Source organism: Colletes latitarsis, chromosome 3, assembly GCF_051014445.1.
Source record: "Colletes latitarsis isolate SP2378_abdomen chromosome 3, iyColLati1, whole genome shotgun sequence".
Classification (NCBI taxonomy): Eukaryota; Metazoa; Arthropoda; class Insecta; order Hymenoptera; family Colletidae; genus Colletes; species Colletes latitarsis.
The window spans coordinates 37,544,688-37,568,040 of NC_135136.1; the positions used below are offsets into that span (position 1 = coordinate 37,544,688).

At 32.3% G+C, this 23,353-nt stretch overlaps 3 protein-coding genes and 2 long non-coding RNA genes across 7 annotated transcripts; 3 read left to right on the forward strand and 2 right to left on the reverse strand.

Annotated features, from left to right (window-relative positions):
* Nucleotides 1-14: 14 nt before the first annotated feature.
* Nucleotides 15-6,616, forward strand: Ttc7 (tetratricopeptide repeat domain 7). 2 transcript variants are annotated; one of them, XM_076762354.1, is made up of 15 exons: nt 15-312; nt 730-881; nt 1,013-1,181; nt 1,605-1,667; nt 3,015-3,167; nt 3,275-3,404; nt 3,814-3,950; nt 4,142-4,380; nt 4,506-4,694; nt 4,769-4,947; nt 5,029-5,468; nt 5,556-5,794; nt 5,882-5,986; nt 6,087-6,178; nt 6,256-6,616. In XM_076762354.1, the coding sequence occupies exons 1-15, from the start codon at nt 189-191 to the stop codon at nt 6,386-6,388; spliced, it is 2,544 nt and encodes an 847-aa protein (XP_076618469.1). In that variant the 5' UTR covers nt 15-188; the 3' UTR covers nt 6,389-6,616. The 2 variants fall into 2 exon arrangements, with proteins under 2 accessions (XP_076618469.1, XP_076618470.1); XM_076762355.1 differs by lacking the exon at nt 1,605-1,667 and having other exon boundaries at nt 16-312.
* Nucleotides 6,617-7,509: 893 nt separating this feature from the next.
* On the reverse strand, nt 7,510-9,272 carry LOC143340272 (uncharacterized). Its single transcript, XR_013079405.1, has 3 exons — nt 9,100-9,272; nt 8,849-8,963; nt 7,510-8,426 (listed from the first exon to the last, which is right to left on the reverse strand). It is a non-coding gene; the product is annotated as an uncharacterized LOC143340272 (long non-coding RNA).
* A 3,026-nt stretch (nt 9,273-12,298) lies between these two features.
* LOC143340274 (uncharacterized) lies at nt 12,299-13,393 on the forward strand. Of its 2 annotated transcripts, none has more exons than XM_076762028.1 (3): nt 12,299-12,629; nt 12,713-12,970; nt 13,253-13,393. In XM_076762028.1, the coding sequence occupies exons 1-2, from the start codon at nt 12,299-12,301 to the stop codon at nt 12,826-12,828; spliced, it is 447 nt and encodes a 148-aa protein (XP_076618143.1). In that variant the 3' UTR covers nt 12,829-12,970; nt 13,253-13,393. The 2 variants fall into 2 exon arrangements, with proteins under 2 accessions (XP_076618143.1, XP_076618142.1); XM_076762027.1 differs by having other exon boundaries at nt 13,225-13,365.
* On the reverse strand, nt 12,654-14,054 carry LOC143340275 (uncharacterized). Its single transcript, XR_013079406.1, has 3 exons — nt 13,819-14,054; nt 13,223-13,450; nt 12,654-12,762 (listed from the first exon to the last, which is right to left on the reverse strand). It is a non-coding gene; the product is annotated as an uncharacterized LOC143340275 (long non-coding RNA).
* Nucleotides 14,055-16,231: 2,177 nt separating this feature from the next.
* On the forward strand, nt 16,232-20,845 carry LOC143340691 (calmodulin). The gene is made up of 4 exons (XM_076762924.1): nt 16,232-16,478; nt 19,122-19,296; nt 19,554-19,796; nt 19,983-20,845. Exons 1-4 carry the CDS (start codon nt 16,476-16,478, stop codon nt 20,009-20,011), a joined length of 450 nt encoding a protein of 149 aa, XP_076619039.1. The 5' UTR covers nt 16,232-16,475; the 3' UTR covers nt 20,012-20,845.
* Nucleotides 20,846-23,353: the final 2,508 nt, after the last annotated feature.

The following is a 23,353-nucleotide window of genomic DNA, read 5'->3' on the forward strand; positions in this document are numbered from 1 at the left end:
AATCAATGGCGTGATAGACAGTTCAAAATAGTTTGGCACGTGCTTGAAGTCGAGGTTGTCATTCGTGTATTTTTACGTCGCGCCTATGGTCGTGATATCTCTGATGATCGATATATTACGTTAAATCTTAGTAAACATTACAAAAGAACATAACGACTTGTCCTATTCTTTTTCCTACGTGAATTAGAATGACAAGTAAAAAAGGACAGATCTTCCGAATTGAACAAGAAATCGATAAAAACCGTGAGGAAGGAAATTGGAAAAAGGTTATAGAATTAGCGGAACATCTGAAAGTACAGTACCCAAGCAATGGTAAATGTTATTTTTTTCATAAGACTTGTAATCCATAAGATTTATGCGTTGCAATTATTTATTTTTTGTTGAAATATTTGACCAATTTTTGTAACATTTAAATGTCACGTCACGAGTTTCGTAACTTGTTTGCATACAAAATTCGTTAAGTCATGTTACGTATTATACGATTGAGGCCAAATATAATTGCTATAAAGTATATAATTTGACAATAAATTTTTTATTTTTTTCCAATTCTTTTAATACAAATTAAAGAAAATAAAAATAATTCTATTATCAGTGAGACATTGGTGATGTTATCAAATAGTAATAACTTGTTTATGATGTCGTATAAATGCACATTCCATTCATAAATTGTGTAATTGATTATAATATATTTTTATATTAAATTTTATTAATCAATGTCTTTAATTGTAGAATGTTTAGCAAATTTTCTATGCGGCGAAGGAAGATTAGAAAGTTTTTTAGAACAAACTCCACCTGTAGATGCCAATATTGGAAAAGCAAAAAATGGGCTAGCAGAAACTAGAAGGTACTTACTTCTTGCTGCAAATGAAAAAGATAAACAGGTGATTATAATATTGTTTACAGTATAAAATATGTGTCTACAAATTATATTATTTTTTTTTTACTTTCTGTTATATCATTAAAAAGATTGGTGTGTAATATATTATCAAAACCATGTCTATTAAAATTTTAGGCTTTAGTTGTATTAGATGCTCATTTATTACTTGGAAAACTACACTATGCAATGGGAATGTATGAAGAGGCTATAAATCATTATGAACAAGCTGAATTACATACACTCACGGAAAAGCAATTGCCTTGTCGTAGTCTACGCATTATTGCAGAATCATATGCAATTAAAGGTTTGCATTAGACACTTTTTGAATTATTTAGTACCTTGCTAGTATGTACTACTGCATCATTATCTCCAATATCACATAACAGCTTGCCATTAAAATAAAGGAATGACTTTATTTAATATAGTTTGGTGTCTTCCATACTTCACTTAACAATTGTTTTTTTAATAGTTCTATACTTTAGATCATTAAATTCATGCTGAATTTGACAATATTGCACCCAGTGTAGATTTAACAAAATTTAAAGGACTGCATATTTTTTTTGTTATTGGCAGTCTATACTAAGTATAAATCTCATACACCGGTCTGAGGTAGCATCAAATTCAAACTCTGGTATTTATACGATGCAATGATTTTTGAAAATATTTCATATCCATTTAGCATTATAGTCAATATATAATTTAGAAAAAGAAAGATTGTTTACTTTAGACACAGAGAAACATTTATCCTGCCGGAGACTGCGCATTATAGCTGAATCATACGCAATTAAAGGTTTGTATTTTGCTTCATTTTATTTTTTCTTATTTGCTATTTGTAAGTGTATCCCATTCTTTTCAACTTTATTTCAGTCAGCTATAATAATGTAAATGTATGCTTCGTCGCCATGCAAATCGTTCTCCTTATGTAGTCCAAATTAAAGCTTCTTCTTAGTGAATTTTAAAGGGATTCTAATAATTTATGTTAATATGTATTTTATTTTCAACATTATTTCTGTGTTTAATAACTTAATTTATCTTAAAAATACATTGTATAAAACAGAAAATCAATCCATTTTTCATCAAAATAGAATATCATGCATATAAAAATCTACTTTATAAATGGTAATATTTTCTAAATAATATAAGAAAGTGAAAAATTTAAATAGTAAGGTACAATTTACAGAAGAACAAATATTAATTATTATTTATAAATTATAAAACAATTTCTGTGAACTTCATTTCTATCTTGTAGAATGTGAACTTTAGAACATGTAAAAATAAATATTGTAGGAAAATATTATTTATCTTAGTATAAAACATGACATTTAAAATAAAATTGAATTATGGAATTTAAGTAGTTTTGAAACTGCATCAAAATTTAAGGAGAAGATATTTTTCTACAAAGCTGAATAGTACTGTTCCATTAATGGTAATTATACATTTTTATTTTCATTATAATTGTTTATTTACTTGTACTTTTCCCTAAACTTGTACTATAATTGCATGTTGTTTAATAGAAATTCTGCTCTTTCTCTCGATTTATAAACCTATTGTATTTTGTGAATTTTGTTTTTTGTTTATTGGTTCTATGTAATATATGTCAATTACTAATATAAAATGATTTTGCTAACTAATTTATGAATGTTAGTGAACATCCTTTTTATTGTATAACATTTCATTGCATGAATTTTATATACGTAGTGATTAATAAAATCTAATTGAATAATTTGATCTCTGGAACTTTTAGTTCAATTGGATCCTACTTTTTTAGAAAAAAATTTAATTACTTAATGATTATATTTTCAATAGCTACATTGAAAATTTGTTATGAAAAATAAGGTATAATGTCTATACTGTAATACTTCATTCATTCGTTTATTATTATAAATGTTATTGTCAACACGAAATGTATTTACGTCCGATTATACCAACATTTTCATACATTTTTTTGGCATAAATAAATAACATTGATTATAAAATACATTGTCATTTCTTATAACTACAATTTCAATACATTCATCATTGCAAACTTCAGTGCCGAAAAAATGTAATTTCTTCTCTGTTAGCTGTGTTAATCTTTTTTTTTTCTAATTTTTTTTTTAAGTATCATTATACTACTTTCCTTTATTATTCATGTTAGGTCTTTGTCTGGAAAGGTTACCACCAAATTCGAAATCAAAATACAAAATAGCAGAATGGCAAGAACAGATTATCAAATGTTACGAAATTGCTGGGGATCTAACATTGGTATATTTACAAGAACAAGACAAACTTGCACTGCAACATCAAAATGGTATGTCTTACACTTATGTGTAGACTTATTCTGGATGTTATGGGGTTGTTAGCAAAATGTCATAGTTTTTTAAATATATAATTAATACATTTATATTTGTTCAATAGGTACATATTCTTCTCAGTCTTCATATTGTACTACAAAACACATTGGGCCAATTTTGGAAACAGCACTTCAAAGGGCGCCTATTCTGTATATTCAAACGGGTAATATTCAAGCTGCTATAAATCGTTACAGGTAAATCGTTTTTTTTTCTTTTATTAACGAAATATAAAGAATAACAGAATAGAAATCATTTCATTCGTTTAAACAAATGCGCATATTATTATTATAAAAGATGGAATCAATTCTTTTACTAAAAATTTTAACACTCAGACGTCGGACAATTAGCGATATCTGGATTCAGAGTTGGGCAAATTTTATTCACGGATAACAGATAAATTTTGCTCAACGATATATCAGTTTAGAAAATCTGTTAATGTATTCTAATTTACGATTAAGTTTATAAGTGAAATATAAACGGAAATTAGTTAACGAATGAATTCTAATTTAGTAGTTGTTATTGGCGAATAAAATTTGGCCAACTCTGCCTGAGTTTTTTTTTTTTAATTAAATAACGTATCCATGAAATTGAATGACTTACAAGGGAAATTTTATCTGCTGTGGAGTCTACTACAACTCAAAGTCTTCGAGTTACTCTAACAAGGCAATTGGCAGAAGTATTAATTCGAGGAATGAGTAGTACAGAATACAAAACTCCAGTGGCACCAAACGATGCGACAGGTAATCGCATTATAAATATAATAGAACGTGTACGTAATATATTATATGAAATTTAAACAAAACATTGTTTAACCAAAGATGTAGATGCAACATAACTATTAATTTAATTTTTAACTTTCCATAGTTGCATTTTTCAATCCTTCATATATTTGAGCCTCCTAACTCTTAATGAGGAAGTAATATCTTTTTAGATTCACCATGGAAGCCAAAGAAATACTTAGGTCCTAATATGTTTGTGCCAAGGAATGAGTATGAGGAAACAATTTTATTATTATTAATAAGCGAAGCTATGGCAGTCAGAGATGCTGTGCTTAGTCAATCTCCAGAATTTAAAGAAGCAAGAATACACGCTTTTGAGAATGCCACAGCAATATATGATCTTCTCACAGCAGTTGTTGTGAGGTGGAGTCAAGTGGATTTGCTATACGAGGTTGATATAATTAAACAACTCGTTCAGTGTTCATTTTATCAAATAAAATATTCTAATATTGATCACTTCTTAAATTTACTTTGTAATATATTTATCAAACGTAATTTAACTGTATATTCTAATAGTCATTTGAAAGAGCGATGAAATTCTCTCACGAGGAAGCGCATGTATGGACTCAATGTGCATTGTGTTTAATAAGTATGGGCAGATACATGCATGCATATAGGGTCTTAAAAGTAGTAGCAAGGCTATCGCCACAGAAAGTAATGCCTTGCCTTTTAGCTGCAAAGCTATGCTATGAGCAATTAAATATGGTGAGAATTGTTCCTTTGTTTTACATGTGTATGCAAGTAAAAGTATTTTGAGTATCGGATAAAATTTTTAATAGGTAAAAGAAGGCATTGAATGGAGTCAGAAAGCACTTCAAAGGGAAACTTCGAATTCACAGGGAATGCAGTCTAGGTGTCATCTTTACATTGGAATTGGCCATAGTATTTTTTCTGTAAATACTATAGTAAAATTAGATAAAAATTATCACACTAAAACGGCTTTAGAATGTTTTCAGAAGTATGTACAGTTAAATATGAAATGTGGAATGAGTTAAATATTATAAAATATTATACCATTGCACATTTTTTTTTTTAATAGAGCACAACAATGCGATCCAAATGATCACTTGGCTGAGTATTATTTGGCTCATGAATATGCTATCAACAGACAAATTAACGATGCAATGATTCATGTAAAAATTGCATTGAACCTTCGGGCAGAACACATTCCATCATTGCATTTATTAGTATTATTACTGTCTGCTCATAAACAATATTCAGAAGCATTGCGTTTAATTAACAGTGTATTAGAGGAATATCCAGATAATTTAAATTTTCTTTATGTGAAAGCCCATCTTGAATTACGAAGTATCAGTGGTGAGCAAGCATTATTTACCATAAGACATATGCTTTTGCTTTGGAAAAATCTATACGAAGATCAGACTAATGCTAATTGTAACGAACAGCACAGTGAAAGACGCAGCGAAACTAGAAGTGTCTTTCAGCTATATGCTTCTGAAATGTCTGACAAAGATTCCAGTATGTGACAAATAAGTCATTTCAATTATTTTATTTTTAATTTTGTCAAAATTAAACAATTTTTATAAAGAATATTATTTTAAATAGGTTCTCTACACGCCCAGTCACTAGCTGCTTCAAAGGTGGAACAAGCTTTATCTGAAGTCGCATCTTCGCTTAGCTCGTTCACACCAAAACCCGGTCCACAAAGAGCATGGTTGTTACAATTACAGGTCTGGTTATTACTCACTGAAGTATATCTGGTTTTAGATCAACCAAACGGTGCTGTTCTTTCTTTACAAGAGGCTACTAATATTTTTCCATTGAGCCATCACATTATGTACACTGTAAGTTTCCTTAATATTGTTACATTAATAGTGTATTTAATCACAATGTTAGAATATAATATGCAAAAGAAATATTTTCTAATTCAGCGAGGTCTTTTGCACGAGTATAAACTGGAATATACGGAAGCAAAACAGTGTTACCAAAATGCAGTTTCGATCAATCCGTCACATATAAAGAGTTTACAACATTTGGTAATGTTTGTTGTATTTATTACATAATATTTAATATCGTCGTTATAATTTTGCTTGACGGTTTCATTAGATGTTGCTTAAGGGTTGTTTATATCATTAGGGTCTAATTTATCACTATTTGGGAAGTCAAAGGTTGGCTGAAAAAACATTAAGAGATGCTGCGAAAATAGATCCAAATTCTCACCAAACATGGTATTAAAAAATTGCTTTATTATATGGGAATACTTTCATCAAAATTTGTGTTAGATTAAATGTCTCTACTTTTGTAGGTACAATTTAGGAAAGGTGTTGGAATCTGTAGGCGAAGTAGAAGCAGCAAGTGATTGTATGGCGACAGCATTGGAAGTAGAAACTACGAATCCGATCTTACCGATTCTCTCAATACCAGTAACTTTCGAATGATTCAGAATTTTAATCGTTTAAAGCAAGATTCAAAGAAATCCCAATGCTATTCTGCAACATTGACATTTCTTTGTCCTTGTGGCAATTGTACCTGCTTATCTTTACTGTTGCACTGTTACAATATTGTATAAATAAATGGATTCGTTAAAGAATATTAGAACGATACAAATAATTTAACAACAATCACTGTAATAAGTTCTAATAAAGAAACAATTCTGGGACATATAACCATTTTTATTTGATTATTATAACATTTAATTGAAAAAGTTATTAACCATGTCATTCTTTCGAATAATGCAATTTTAAGATGATATAACATTATATATTTATGAATTACCTTTTGAAAACTTACTGAACGATATTATTACAAAATGATTTACGAATACTCGTTTATAATCAGATAATTTTACCGTTACTGTTAATACCATATAAGAGAAAGTTACTCGATTACACAAATATAAATAAAGTTATTAATATTTTCTAATATTACTTACTAATTATAGTAGGTTGCATGCTTAATTGTAATATTGGATATATAATTTCGAAAAAGATTTTAGTTTACTCGATATTATCGCTCGAAGGTACGTACATTTTATAGGAAAAGTGAATAAACGTATTGACCCACGTAAGTTATATCCGTATACGCATCTTTATAATTTATTTTAATAGAAATATTTTTATATTAAATATTGATTGATTAATTAAAATTCCAGTACTTTTTAATCAACATTTTCAATTTAATATACATATGTGTATATACATATATTTTAATTTAGCATTTTTTAAAATTATATTACGAAAACCAGATATTTAAGATACATTAAAATAACACGGGGTTCGGGTCTGTTTTCTTTTCATAGATGGTAATAACAAATTGTAGTAAATGATAAATCCATAAAAATATCGTAAAGAATTAAACAAATAAATATTTATGTATAACATATTTGTGAGTATTGCATAATTTTTAAGCAAAATTAGCACATTGTAATATTTTTATATACTTATTTAAACGTAAAAATGTAGTTCAAATAAAAAACAAAAAATCTGCTGTAGTAGATTATACACGATTATTTTGTACGATATAATTATCAAAATATGATGCAATATATAGTATTAAACATTTTTGCAGTATACAAGCATGTATGCATAATTTTCACGTAAAATTGATGTCATTATTGGAACATTCGAGTATAAAATAACGAACGATATCCTGGTATTTATCTTACTTCAAATAAATTTGAATTCACCATAAAATGAGGTACATATTGTATGTGAGAGTATGACGTAATATACAATTTTAACGAAATGTTACATTCGATGAAATAGTATCTTATTGATTAAATAAATTTGCAAGTTTTGTTCGTGTACAATAAAAAAAAATTAACATTTTGGTCGTTTTGTATTATTAGATATTTAATAAAACACAAAGCGATTCGAAAAACTGTACCAATTCGAAAATTGAACGAAGAACAATTTTCTGCGTCGCATTTCTTGCTAAATTAACATCAATTAGACGCTACATCGATAAACGTAAGGTATAAAATTAACATTCTTTGCCGTGACACCCATTAAATTCCCTTCCTTACCGTTAATCGTGAACGCCGCTGTGCGCTTCTCCATCCCCCGTTCCGTCTCTTTTTAACGAGATTACAAGACTCCCTGTCCTACTCTATCGCGTGTCGCATTGCGCGTTCATCGGTGCGCAGGCTCACTGCAACCTGGCCACGGAAACTTTTTCGAAAACCCTGCTTAAAAGCAGGCCGGCCCTTTTGAGAGACTACGTCATGAATCCATACTTTCGACGGTCTATCAGCCCGAGAGCATCGATTTTTCCTGGTAACGATGCCCAAAAACGGCCTTCTCCTCGCGGTTAACCCGCGAAACGTCGTACCGCGTCACGTTTAGCGCATCACGCATCTGCAGAGCTTACGGCTATGCGTAATACAATCGACCAACTATTATCGTCTTACTCTTTTTTTTTTCTTCTTTTTGTATGGGTCAAACGGAACCTACGAAATGCTCCAGGGCTACGGTATACCTGAACAATGAAAACGTAATGATACGAAAGATATTGTAGGTTAGAATTTCCAACTTTTTTCCGATACACAATCTTTTATACACAATAGACGAAAAGGAAACGTTAGCTATAATACCACCAGTAATAACAATTAATGTAAATGGATACATTGTATGTACAGTTTTTTGTGCGTTAACAAAGAGTGAGAAAAATTAGCTTCGATAATGACTCCATTCAATGAGTGGCATACTACTGGCTCACCAACGTATTACCTCTGGAAATATGTTAAAACGCCTCATAAGAAGTAATTAAACTCGGACGAAGCGTATTTTACCGTGATGAATATGTCTATTAGAAATATTTAATGTGGATTGAAACAAATTTTTTTTATCTTGAAACACAGAATTACAGTTTATTATGTTAACATATTTTTAGTTACTAACTTATCCTTTTAGCCGAAATATTTAATTAATTAATAATAACTTGGTATATTGAGAAAATTCATAATTATATATATATTTATTGGAAAATTTCTTACAATAGTGTATAAGTATTTTCCTGGAACAGTTATGTATTGTTAAAAATGATGGACCAGATTTTTTTCTTTTTTTTTTATTAATGAAACAAATGATTAAATCGTCAAACATTATTTATATGAAAATTCGATCCACAACGAATGAAAATGTTAACCAACCTTCGTGAAAGAATATTTTACTGGCCAGTATCACGGAGTGAAGCTGTATTTCTACTCGCACTAGTGTATGCGCTTTTGTGTTGTAGTTTCCTTTGATAAATTCAAGGTGACCTTGGTATACTTTCAAAAAATTGGCATAGAGGAACCGTCACTTCCGTTTTACCTACATATACGTGAACGTTCTTTTTTGCCACACGCATGCTCATCGCTTATTATTGATATCGCAGGCATCGTGCGACGCCGTTACCGCATATCGGTCACGGCCACTAGCGAAACTGTTAATTATCTATTAGATACGAATGGAGTTTACGAATATCGATACCCCCACCGACATTATGTTTAATGTTTAATGTTTATTTATTTAACAGATAAAGTACTTTTACATCAAACAAACACGGAATTTTATAAAATATATTTTATAAAATGTAAAAGAAAAAAAGAAGAGAAAACTAAAGTTTAATGATTAATTCTAAGTACACCTAATGAAGACGATTTAAAGGAAATTAACGATCCATTGAAGAAATGAATGTTTTTGCAGTAAGCATTTGAGGCTGAGCATAATCTATTTATACAATTTCTCTGCCCTATCAGCGAGCGGCACGGTATAGTGTAAAAGAGATTTCTTACACTCAGGTGTTTTGCAGGTACATATACATATAATTTAAGGTGCTCCAATATCGCAGAATGTACAATTGGATTATTGATAACTTTAAATATAAAAATAAGATACGCTTAATTGAATGAGTTACAAATAGCATTCTCATTTAACCTTTCTAGATGCGGAAGATTGTAGCCTCCTATCACATAAACACTAGAGTCGCGGTGTGACGAACAATCTCGTGAACTGTTGCACAGTGACTTTTGAATAAGTTTACCTTGGCTGATGATGGTAAATAATTCGCTGCAAGAATGACAGTTCTATCCGAGAAATTAACTAAAAAAAACAATTGCTCCATGTTGTCTTCACGTATGGAAATACGGTACATTTAAACATATTTTAAATGGCTATTAACACATCACCACCGCGAAGGAAAATACTCGTTTTTGAACTCCTGTCAGAGCGAAAAATATTATAGTCATTTATGACTTTAGTTGAATTAAGATTTACAACGTATTGGAAATGATCTATTAAATTATTGGCGCACTGTAAACATAAGTCTTCTGTAATATATACCTATATCAGAATTTAATGAGAAAACGACTTTAGAAAACAACGATATAACTTGACTATAGTGGTTGTCTTTATACCAAGAAATAATTTGACTATAGTGGTTGACAGAATGGAACATTATTCTCGCCAATAGGCTAAGAATATGGTAGAATGAGTGTGGAAACGACTCAAATTACATATGTAAACGACTTACCCTCAATAAGTCTTTTTTTACCCTTGTAAGCCATATTCCACATTTTACAACAAACGACATGCATCACGTTACGTGATTAAGGAGTTAATATGTACGTGTCATCGGAACACCTAATTTAAGAATTGGTTTCTGTTTTGATATGGTTTCGACGTAACAAAAAATTTGATACGATTGCATTTTAATATCTGCACGGCATGTAATTTTATATCCAAATGCAAATTTATACAAAATCAATAAAGCGAAAGAAGGTAAACGAAGGTAGATTTTATATACGGAATACACGGCATAATATGAAAGTTATATAAATAACAAATAATTAAGTAATGTCAAATTATTTAATATATTACATATACACAATGTAATTGTTTTTTAAAAATTGTTGTTTTTAAAATTGTTAATTTTTAATTTACTATCTTATCACACATTTTATGTAATATATTCTTATTAAACTAGTCAGATAACACTTATTTTAAAAAATAGTTACCTTTAAAAATGTTTTCAAGACAATCATTATAATCCGTTTAATCAGTTGAACTTCTCTTTATCTTATGTACTTGAGTCAACATAAAAATATAAATTGATATTTAGAATCAATATCGTGATCACGAAGTCACGCTCTTTCAACAAAATACGTTCCGTAACATCGTCCGATTTTGAACAAAATTTAAACACAAACTTTAAACTGTACATATAATGAAAAGAATAACATATTAAGTTAAATAATAGAAATTTAACATAAATATTGCTGTTACGGTGCGGCAATAAATTGAGAAGAGACTAATCTACTTTTAAAAATAAAAATTAGTCATGTGTTTGTGATCTTTAAATGCAACTGCAACGATTAGATTATTAAACACTTCCTTTTTCCCATACATATACAGAGACTCGTGGACTCGTCATTCGCATTTTTCTCTCGCGCGTCAGACGATGATCGCATTCAAAGTAATCAACCAATACAATCGTATGATTTGAATTTCTATCCTTTTAGTAAGCTATTCAGCCTTTATTCTGTATCATCATTTTTCTAAGGACTTCGTCATTCTTATAAATACAGTATCGCTAAAATACTAGAATACTAGCGAATCGCTAGCGTTCACCGCGATCGATGCGATACGACAAAGAACGCTCGTCTCCTACACTCGGCCGTCCTGAAGAGGCATATGGCCCCAGATGACTTCTTCAATTTCTTTCTTCGACCCCTTCTTCATTTTCCCCCTCACTTTCGACGCTGCCCTCGATCATTCATGCATAATTAACCCTTTCGCTTCGGCAGTCCAGTCCGCCGAAGTGCCGTCACCAAACGGAAGCATGCGCCAGAAATGTGTAAAGTGCGCGTGGTTTTTGTATATACGTTCTTTTAAATCTTAAATAATTACTATGCTTAATAAAACAGTTATTGCTCTAATATAGCACGTATACTTTATATTTTTAAAATGAAAAGATTTATACAATATTATACAGGGTGTTCGGCCACCCCTGAGAAAAATTTTAATGGAGGATTCTAGAGGCCAAAATAAGACAAAAATCAAGAATACCAATTTGTTAATAGAGGCTTCGTTAAGAAGTTATTAACAATTAAATTCAAAAATTTCAAATCGTTCTGGAAAAATTATTTTCGGTTGCGGGGGTCAATTATAATCATTTTTGGTGAATAGACATACCCCCGAAATCTTGCGCATTTTCGAGAAAAAAATTCCATTCGGGTGGAACTTTAAACATTAATAACTTTTTAACAAAGCCTCAATCAACAAATTGGTATTCTTGATTTTCGCCTTACTTTGGCCTCCAAAATCTCCCATTAAAATTTTTTCCAAGGTTGGCCGAACATTCTGTAGATGCCGGATACATCCGCCACTCGTACGCACAAGTCGTCGCGCGGATGCTGGATATATCCGGCGCTAGTACACACAAGTCGTTGCGCGGATGCCGAATGGATATATCCGGCGCTCGAAGCGAAAGGGTTAATGAGCACAGAAGCATCGAGGTACATACTATGGAAGTTTAACGCTTTAACCGGAATTCAGTACTCGAGCAGAGCCGATCGACGGCAGACGTTCTCCTTCATCAGACAAATTATGTTGGCCAAGTTGTTGATCGTTTTTGTGCTGTTCTTCGCGGTAGAAAACATTTCTAGCGCTACGTTTGATCGTAAGAAGCATCATATAGGTAACCGGTAATATTTATAACACAAGAAACTTTAATCGATTACCGGCATAACGTCCAAGTTATTTGTCTCTAAACGCGCGCAGACATCCGTCGATACAATGCCTCCTATTACGATCCGAAAACCGGAGTTGGACTGAAAGCAGAATTAGAGGATTCTATCAGAAATCCTTTGACTGTCAAGATTGCATTCAGAGATTAAAGAGATTCAGAGACCATTAATATAACGGCGATGAACTTTAATCATCGCGGATGTACAAAAGTCACTTACGATCCCTTAAAATTCATTATTAAAATGACATTGATCATGGACGAGAGAGAAATCTACACCAATTCTTTTTCCAGTAAGTACTCGATCACACTATTAACACCTAATTTTAGAAATCCCTAAAATTAGATGATCATCTATTGTTTTCACGTTGTTGAATGCGCGTAAACAATATTTAACGATATAAGTGTATAATAATAGTAAATGAAAATGAACAAACGAAGATGATGTACTTTGGCAAACGTAAAGTTTTACGAAATGTATTTTATTCGTTCAAAAACGTAACTTGAAACTCTAACGTTTCGAAGAACTCGTGTGTGGTTCTTACAGCTTTTACTCATTGTGGACGATCGTACAGGTAAAAACCCGCCTCCGCTGTGTGCCCCAATACCCAACGTGCCTTCCATGAACTTCTGCGCCCGCTTCTTCGACATGTACACCGTCGGGAGAAATTTACACACTTGCATCGACTTCGAGATGCGAATCGTCGGTTTGCCGATCTTAATTTTGCACTTCAACTGTGCACAACTGGGAAGTGATGGCATCTCGTGGAAACCTGGAAACGATACCGATGTTGCTGCTCTACGAACGAAACCAGAACCAAGCGAACCAGAAGAGTACGGATGAGGTGGACTTTGAACAACAAGATCTTGAGATTTACGTAAACCATACTTCGACACTGAGTCCCGAAGAGGAGGCGCTTAGTGGACAACTCAAATTGTGATCGTTATTTTCAAGCTACGATTATTAATTTAATAAAATCTCCATACACATGAAAGGGGAATCGAATTTTAATTTATATAATTATGCATATTTATTGTTTTCCATCTATGAAACTATACAATGTTACCTGAAGAAATAAATGGCATTACCGCCGCACCGGTAGCAATCAATTAATTAAATGAATTTACTTTCAATCAGTACCTGTCGTTTCTTCTCTTTAATCGAGATGCCACGAGCGAATACAATGAACGTATAACTCGTAGAAATGGGGGAAAAACACACACACAGTAACAAATAACTTTCGCAAACGTAACATAGAACACAACTTGAAATAACCGCAATCGTAATGTAATGTATAAAATATTCGTAATCGTATCGTATCGTATCGTAATCACAACTTCACCCGTAACGGACTGCCATCAAAAATCCCCTCTCGCCTTCCGGACGCCTGCTTTTATCCTTTTTTTCTCTCGAACACTTGCCGGTTTCACGTCCGGTAAAGCTTCGAGAATGTTCTTGTCGTTTTGCATCGATGTTCCGTAACCATAGTTCACGCATTCATACAATCAATCATTTATTCAATCAGAGTCGACACATTCATGTAATTCAATCATTCCAGAACGTTCTTGACGTTTCGCATCTAACCCTTGCCAGTTCCTCATCCGGTATTACTTCCCGAATGTTCCTAACGTTTATAAACATTCCGTCTCTAAGGCCGACGCACTCATACATTCACCCATTCAATCATTTAATCAGAGTCGACACATTCAGTCCGCTCAGCTGTTCACCGCGATCGATGCGATACGACGAAGAACGCTCGTCTCCTGCAATTGTGACCACCATGTTTCTAATTTTACATTGCAAAATGTAATATTTGATTCAGCATCGTTTGCTATACGTGGATTTATAGATGATTACGAAAAACGCAACTTTAGAATTTGTTAAATATTGCAAATAATATTGTAACATGTATAATCGGTCAAATATTTTTAGAGGTAAGGTGATATATTCGTCTAATCACGTTATACACCTTTGTCGTGTGAACGCGTACGCGCATTATTTTTATTTAAGGAGATATCGACCGAATCTATGAAAGGACATTGAAACCGCTAGCACTTCTGGAGTTAATGCAAGGGGTGGTCCAAGTGAAATAGGCCACTTAAATATTTTCTTTCTACTAAACTTAGAAATAAAATTCGACAATATTAGGAAAATCTTTAATAGAATTACTTTAAAAATGAAAGATAGAAGGTTTAAACGTTGCAGTCTACTTTAACTCAGTATTTGTCACTTTTTAGCAAATAAGGTATTAAATGTTCATATCACTTAAGATAATGTTTCTTAACCGTTTGAGTCACAAGCAGTGCGATCAGACTTCTACCATTCCTTATCAAAAAGAGTCGACATTGCCCCGATAGGCTCAACTGATCGTCTTGTACTTCTTAATATAAAATAGCAGAAGCGCTATCACGTACCCCTGGTACTCAAACGGTTAAACTGTGATCCATAAACCCTTTAGTATGTTGAGAGAAATAAGAAGCATATTATGTGGAGAAATTTTAAAAAGAATGTACTTTTACTGTAAGGGATGCACCAAATACATTCCTTTACCAAAGGAGCCCATTGGAAAGTGCGAAAGAAACATACAATTTTTCAGAGACCAAAGGTTCATTTTAATTTATCTTTTCTTCAATGTTATGGATTCTCATGAATCGATCATTCATTAACCGATATCGTTCGAAAGATGTTCAAAGCGTTTTAAAACGTTTCATATAGTCCATAAGCATTAACCCATCGTGACCTAATATCGTCTAGAAGACGAGGTACAAAACGGAGTCGAGAGAGAGACGCACCACCTCTCCTAAACGCTCTAGTGTTCCCCTATTTTCCACCCAACCACTGTCATTTAAGCGCGGATTTCCGGCCATGCCAGAAACAGGTTTAAATCAGCAGCCGATTGAAATTTACAAGAATCTTCGCGGTCAAGTTACCAAATGAACGCTTTGGGTACAGTTGACCCCTTCGGCAATTCAAGAAACGATAAATAAAAAATAACTTGAGTAGAAATCGCAAGAAAGCGAAGGGAAAGAGAGACTGAGAGTAAGAGAATAAAGGAGAGGGAGATAGGAATGGAGAGGGAAAAGAGAGAAACGGAGAAAGAGAGGTGTAGGGCTAAACGCGCCCGAAAAACGCGCTCATTGCATTCGAGCCATCTCTCGCAGGGAAGCCCGGCTTTGACCCGGTAGCCGGCGGCGGCACAGTCCGCGCGGCTGCCTGACGCATTGCAGGTGCGCGTTGGCCAATCACAGGCCCGGTTAGTTCGCCCGGACTTGTCCTGTAAACACGACCGCACCCACCCCGCATGTAAAACGGATTTGCACGGTTGTCCGTGTCGACCATTCTGTAGATCGGGTGTCGTGTCGTTCCTACTTCTTCTCATTTGTCCAATTAAAAACCAGTCGTTTTTTCAGGGTTTTCACAGAGGGGAAGCCGCACGGAACTATCTGTCGACCGCGTAGGGAACGACGCGGCGCATCGCCGCGTGAACTCCCCTTAACCCCCGCCTATGATTCAGACCAATCGCGAGACGTCGTCGTGTAGGCCGTTAGGGGCGGCGTAGTGATACCTGACCGAGACAAGCGGCAGAAAGGCTCGTACACCGAGAGAGGACGGTGGACTCCATTGCTGTCCCGAGTGTGTTTCTCGTCGGCCGTGTCGTATTGCGTGTCTATCCGCGCTTTCGTGCACACGAGTTTTCTTTTCCACGTTGCCCGGTAATTGTGAACAGTATCCTTTGTGTCTAGTGTTCAAGCGATACTTGAAATCGTCGAGCGTACCGAGACGTAAAACGGGCCAAAATGGTAAGTCCGATTCTCCGTTTTCTGGTGCGTGCGTGTGCCTATGCGGACGGACGTCGCTCGGCGGGCGGCCCCTCGCCCTCGCCCTCGCCTTGGCTTTCGTTTGCCGCATTGACGCGCCGAGTGCACGTGCAACCGACTCGATACGCATTTACGGAAATACCGTTTTTCCTGTGCATTTCCTCAGAAATCGGAAATATTCGCTTCTTAATTGTACGACATTCCCAACATTATCATACACATCCTTTTACCTACGCACTATTTTGATATTACATTCGTAATGGCCGGTACGCGGAGATGAACCGACTATCGATCCGTTCTTCCTCCAGTAGCTATATATTTTTCCCAATCTTTGGAGATGTCATGAATTGAGAGAGTTCGGGGATAAAAGTCGCGAAAACATCGAGTGATCGATTGATCTGATCAGAAAAAAAAGACCAAAGATTTTCGAGTCTTTTACTACGTTAAGAAGTGTAGCAGAGCGGCGGTCACAACGGTGAAAAGTTTCGAGAGCCGACGTCGTCTATAATACGTTGTGTGTCAAGTATATCGATGCGTATAACGGTAAGTTCGACAACGAATGACGCTAAAAAGGCTTCTTCAAAATTGTAAATTCATGAGTCTGTCGAATCGAGATATCTTATCTCGAGATTATTGAATCTTCCTCGAGATAATTTGCTATCGGTACTCCGCTTTCGATACTTTGCGAACTCTACTCTCAACTTGTACGAAGTCACTGACGTGCTCGAATAATAATTTTTCTGACCAAGTACATATTTATACATAACCATTATACTTCCTAACCAGTTGTCGAATTTTTAAAACGATTCACGAGTAGTTGTTACGCAAAGATGGTTTTATGTGAAATTGTATAAAATAGAATCTGACCAATAGTATAGTACATACGTTACTCTTTACTATCGATACTTTATGTCGTTCTTACGTTTAATACATTTTTTAACGAGATTATATATTCAAAATGAACTTGTTTTCATGTTACAGTAAAAACTCACAACATTGTCCTAGTTTTTGTTTTACCATTCATCGTATAATGTTTTAATACAAATTTTTTCGAATAAAAGTATTCAATTGAAAATTATGACTCAGTATATTTCTTATCTTTGGATATTTGTTATTTCTCCCATCATGAGGTTTTGTAACATTCAACAATCACCGTTGCAGAGTATACCTCGCTATTGATTTTCGCGGTCTCTCACCATTGCGCCAATTCCCCGTATTCCTTATACGTTCTTGTACCCAGCCTTCAACCAGTCATCGTAAATATTAACTTTTTATTGTAATTGAAATCAGTTTAAGTCTATGCTATATTTTCATGGTTATTCTTAGAAATAAAAAAAAAATAGTTATAATATACTCTAAATATATTTATTTCTTCAGACCTTTACGGTACAATTTTAGTTCTTGATTTTTTTTCATGCGATAATATATATTTTATAATATTTGAAACTTGAAACTGTTATTTTGAATCATAAAATTATATCGGAGATTACTTATTAACGTTTCGCCGCATAACCTAAAATACATTTTCTTACAAATTCGTACATAGAAAATTACTTTTTATTCGTACGAATCTTCTTATAAAAAAATAAATCTCCATCGACAAAATAAAAATTTTTCATTTTTATCGTCAAGAAATATGAATAAAATAAATTCGTACTTGTAATACGTATTTACTCTTAATCGATAAACAACTGAAATATAAATATCAGATTATTGTTTCATTTACGAAAATTATATTTGATATAATATTATGTTTAAATGTTCGTTGGATATTTTTATGTAAAATTATATAGAAGCAAACCTAATATACACAATTGACCTATATTGTGAAATGCCTCATTCTATAAGTTATAGTTCAATTTTTAAACAACTTTTTATGTTAATGAATTTTAAAATTGTTTCATATATTATTATCTAATGTGTAATTGTTTCAAATACACTTAAATTTTTTGTTCATATTTTTGTACCATATGATTCATATAAAGTTGAAAATAATATAAATTATTTTGTTCTATATGATTTTGCTTTTATTTGAATGTGTATAATTGTGATAATACACTTTTCCCATCAAATGATGATCCTTTATTTATTAATGTACTTATAATCTAAATTTACTTTATGTACATGTATGTGTTGCTTATTTTTAAATTTGAATTGCATGTGTATATAATGTTAAATATAAATCCATCATGTAAAATATAAGCATAAACTTCAAATATTTTATAGGTACCAAAATGTATAACCCAATTTTATTCATCCTTAAAAATAAAAATTAGTCTAATTAAAAAATAATTGTGTAATTGGTATATTTATAGCATATTGTACAAAAATATTCAAACTGAATCATTAAAGGTATTCACAAGAAAACTATTGTATATGATTATACGAAGAAAGTTGATTATACATGTATATCTAACATTAAATCTTTGAAAAAAAATACTTAGGAAAAATTTATATAATTTATATTTACATATTCAAAATTTATTTGAAAAATATTTTAAATAACGAACAAGATTATTTCTATATTTGTTAATATATGAGTAAATACAGTTAATACTTTTATATTTCAACATTAAAATAGTCCAATGTTAATGGTCACTATAAAATGGATTTTTTTGTTTAAAGGCTGATCAACTTACTGAAGAACAAATTGCAGAATTTAAAGAAGCGTTCTCGCTATTTGACAAAGATGGAGATGGTACAATTACAACCAAAGAGTTGGGTACAGTTATGCGATCGCTAGGTCAAAACCCTACAGAAGCAGAACTTCAAGATATGATCAATGAAGTGGACGCAGATGGTATTTTTTCTTAATTTTATTTTACATTATTCTAATAAAAGTTATTTTGTACTATTCATTATGCAATTTTTGTATTTATTACATTGCATGCAATATGGGTAATATATTATTTTCAAATACATTTCTCTTGCATTCATTTTTGCATAATGAAAAAGAAACAAAAGAATTTTATGCCTTTATTAATACCTCATTATTAAGAATATTGGAAAAAATCTGATTTCAGAAAAAATCGAAATTAAAAATACTTGGAATTGTAGGTAATGGCACAATCGATTTTCCGGAGTTCTTAACCATGATGGCTCGCAAAATGAAGGACACCGACAGTGAGGAGGAAATTAGGGAGGCCTTCAGAGTATTTGATAAGGATGGAAATGGTTTCATATCTGCAGCGGAACTCAGACATGTTATGACAAATCTTGGCGAAAAACTCACTGATGAGGAAGTAGATGAAATGATTCGGGAGGCTGACATTGATGGTGATGGCCAAGTTAATTATGAAGGTTGTATACAAAAAATTTCTTATCTCACACATATTATCATACTTTTACAAATGGTTTAAACTTTTAATAACTATTAAATTTCTAAAGCTTTCAGATATAATCTAGGCTTAAATTTGCGTATAATTTTCAATTTATATTTGTTTATTAAAATAACAATTGTAAGTATTATAATTTTTGTTTGTCTAGAATTCGTCACAATGATGACATCAAAGTGAATGCAACCTGTGTAATGGAAAAACTTGCAACTCGGAGTGGTGTTGACGTATTAAAATAAATCAAGAAACAAAGAAAAAATAATGTTAACAAAAAGCGAATCGACCAGAAAGTGAAAAAACCTTATATCTGGACGCAATGATGTCTGTAAAACGCGAAAAGTCAACGTCCAACACGCGTTAATCATCATTAACGATAAGTAATACAGGGCAATTGTTTAATTAAAGAGTTATACCACTAAAATCATTATCTTTAAATACACGAAATACTGAACTACACACAACATGAACATGAAAGGTACATATTACACGCGCACATACACAAATACAACAAATATACAGCACACTCACAACATACACGTATATACACAAAAGATGATTTATTTCCGTATAAAAGAGTATAATTAAAATCGTTAGATATATATATGTATAAAAACAGACGTGCGCATGTTTGTTGATGATAAAGGTAAATAGTATGTTCTCTTACTTTCCTCTCTTTTTGGCCTTTTCCTGTTTCTTCTATGCACGTGTATGCGAAAATTCTTTCGTACAAATTTTCTTTAACCGATTCTACTGCTTTCCAATGTACTAAGAACTCGCTCGGTAGGGCAAGGAGAAAGGAAAAGTGTTGAAAGAAGGGAAAGATCTACAAGCTATTATAATGCGTCGTGTAAATTCGTTTAATGATCGAGATAAATTGAGATTTGTTTTATTTGTTTCTCGATCAATGAAACTTATTTACAACGAATGTCATCGATACAGCATACGTCGTAGCAAAATTTTATCAATAACGGCATATTTAGTGTTTTATGAATTAAAAAAAAAAAAAAAAAACAATGGCTTCGACCTTTGGCTTATTAATGGGTCCGAACACGCTGGATTCCTTGTGTGCGTCTTAGTGGATAATTTAATTCTTCTAATAACCGAAAAATATTATCAAACAAAAGGTGTACAAGGATAAAGACAAAAAAAAAATATGGAGAAATCTTGAAATGCTCGAAATCACATAGTGCTAACTCAGACCTACGTTCGCGTAGAGTCAAAGGATTTACGAATCGAGTCGTGTTGAAGTCTCGACATTCCTAGTAAAAAAAACTTCTTTCTCTATGCTTTTTCAACTTCGTTATGCCTTCAATCTATATATATATATATATATATATATATACATATATATATATATGTATGTATGTATATATACTGTGTGCGTGTATATATATGTATGTATGTATATGTATATACATAACACGCATTATACACAAAACACATAAAAACACGTTTCACCAAGTGCGTTCTGTATCCAATTTCATTCTAATCTCCCGTTTGTATCTTGTCTCCACTGAGAAAGCCTTAAACTCGCGCGCGTTACACAACGTCGACACCACTTTTGTTGAAATATAAAAGAAACAACGGAGAATTAGGGATGAGGGATTAAAGGGAGTCAAGTCACAGTGATCGGTGCATTATATTTTCCTTCGCCCAGGGGTGCGTGCCAGTCTCATAAGCGGAGCAACTAGAACCGGAGAAACTGGTGTGATTTGTGCGATTCGTACGATAATGTTACTTAAGAACTAAGAGTAAAAAGCAGGCACCGAACAGTGGGAACACATGCGTGTGTCGTCGGTGGTTCAGTCATAATATATATGTATTATATATTATATATACATATACAGATATATATATATACATATACATAAATATATATATATATTTATATATATTATATATATATATAAAACTAATTTACGAAAAAAAAGAAGAAAAGAAGAAAGAAACAATTCCTCCACAGTCCTTTATTATTTAATATTGAAGTGAACAAAATGAGAAGTACTTGTATTTCTGGTGACCTAGATCGCATTGATCATAAAAAGACAAAATAAATGTATCTTCATTTTTAGGTCACAACTACTCAATTCGTTTCCTTCATTAACCAATGGACCTCTCGTTTCAGCCGTTTTTATCTCATCGTCATTTTCGATGGCATCTAGAAATAGTTTGCCGACAGATGTATATGTATAATTCACTGTCAACAAGATTCGCGTTAACATATCTTCAAAGTTTCACTAATTCAGAAACCTTTCATAAAAATTGAGGTGATCGAATCACAAAAAAGAGTTCTTAACTATTTTACTTCACTTGCGATCGTTCTGATAGCTGTTATCGTTATTGTGAACAAAAAGTTAAAATTAGCGATTCACAGCGAAAATGTTCTCACTTTGTAAAAAAAGGAAAGAAGAATCGCGAAGAAGTCCTTTTGTAAATGGTGATATAGAATTTATTCGAAAAACATCCCTATTTAAATGCTTAACAGTTGCTGCTCGTTTCATCGATCATTGACAGTTAGTGTCTAAGTTTTAAGTTATAAAGAATATATTCCAGTATTTAATATTAATTTTATATTCGTGTCGCCAATTATATATACTCTAAACTAATTTTTCCGTATTTAAGAAAAAGAATGATTTAAGAGTTTCCCGCGACGAGCGCCGAGAGCCGATACTAAGTTAAAAAAGAAAAAAAAGACAAAAAAAAACAAAAAAAGAACAGGAAAAAGGAAAAAAAAGTCAGTATTATGGTCTCGAGAGTAACCATAGCTTGAGTCCAGTGGTAAAAAAGATTGCGTTCCGGCTTTTTCAAAAATCGTTTCTCGAGACGTTCATTCTTTACAAATAAATAGTTGAAATTCTATTCGAGTCACTCTTGTTCTTAATCCTTCCTTCGAAAATATATGAAATATTATATTAAATGCGATATTTATGAAGCTCCGTCGTGACGCGAATAAGAAATTATTTATTTTCCATGTTTACCCTTGATTCTAATAAATGTAACTATCCATTCGGCTAAAAGAGATTCTCGATACACATTTATTTCTCCTGTATCTGAAATATGTACGTTCATTATTTCTAATGTATGTGAGATATTCTCCGCCATATCAAAGGCATACTTCACTTTTCGTGCGTGACGAAGCGACACAGTTTGTATAAAGTGTTGATATTAAGTTAATAAATTGTTCCCATATATTAAATGACCGATTGATTCTTGATTCTTATAATGTAGAATCGATAAACTTTTCAAACCATAATTTTTCACAATAATTTTTTGAGTACTTTCATCTTATATATTGCTCTTGTTTCAATTGAATTTATTATATAAAAATATATTTTAATATAGAATATACTATTTGCATATTACTACAATGGAGGCGTAAGTCATGAATATTAATTAATGATTTTAATTTCAAGTACAATTATATGTTAAATATTTTTTCAATTTATTATAAATAGTATTGTTGGAGAGCTTAGGAACCAGTGATGTATATTTATAGGGCTTTTCATTTTAAAGTTGTGAGTA

Coding starts and splice junctions, on each gene's coding strand:
- LOC143340691 (XM_076762924.1), top strand. Junction 19,297..19,553: donor CAATGAAGTGGACGCAGATG/GTATTTTTTCTT, acceptor TTGGAATTGTAG/GTAATGGCACAATCGATTTT. Junction 19,797..19,982: donor TGGCCAAGTTAATTATGAAG/GTTGTATACAAA, acceptor TTGTTTGTCTAG/AATTCGTCACAATGATGACA.
- LOC143340274 (XM_076762028.1), top strand. CDS start 12,299: ATGCCGGATACATCCGCCACTCGTACGCACAAGTCGTCGCGCGGATGC. Junction 12,630..12,712: donor TCGTAAGAAGCATCATATAG/GTAACCGGTAAT, acceptor AAACGCGCGCAG/ACATCCGTCGATACAATGCC.
- Ttc7 (XM_076762354.1), top strand. CDS start 189: ATGACAAGTAAAAAAGGACAGATCTTCCGAATTGAACAAGAAATCGAT. Junction 882..1,012: donor CAAATGAAAAAGATAAACAG/GTGATTATAATA, acceptor TTAAAATTTTAG/GCTTTAGTTGTATTAGATGC. Junction 5,469..5,555: donor AATGTCTGACAAAGATTCCA/GTATGTGACAAA, acceptor TATTTTAAATAG/GTTCTCTACACGCCCAGTCA.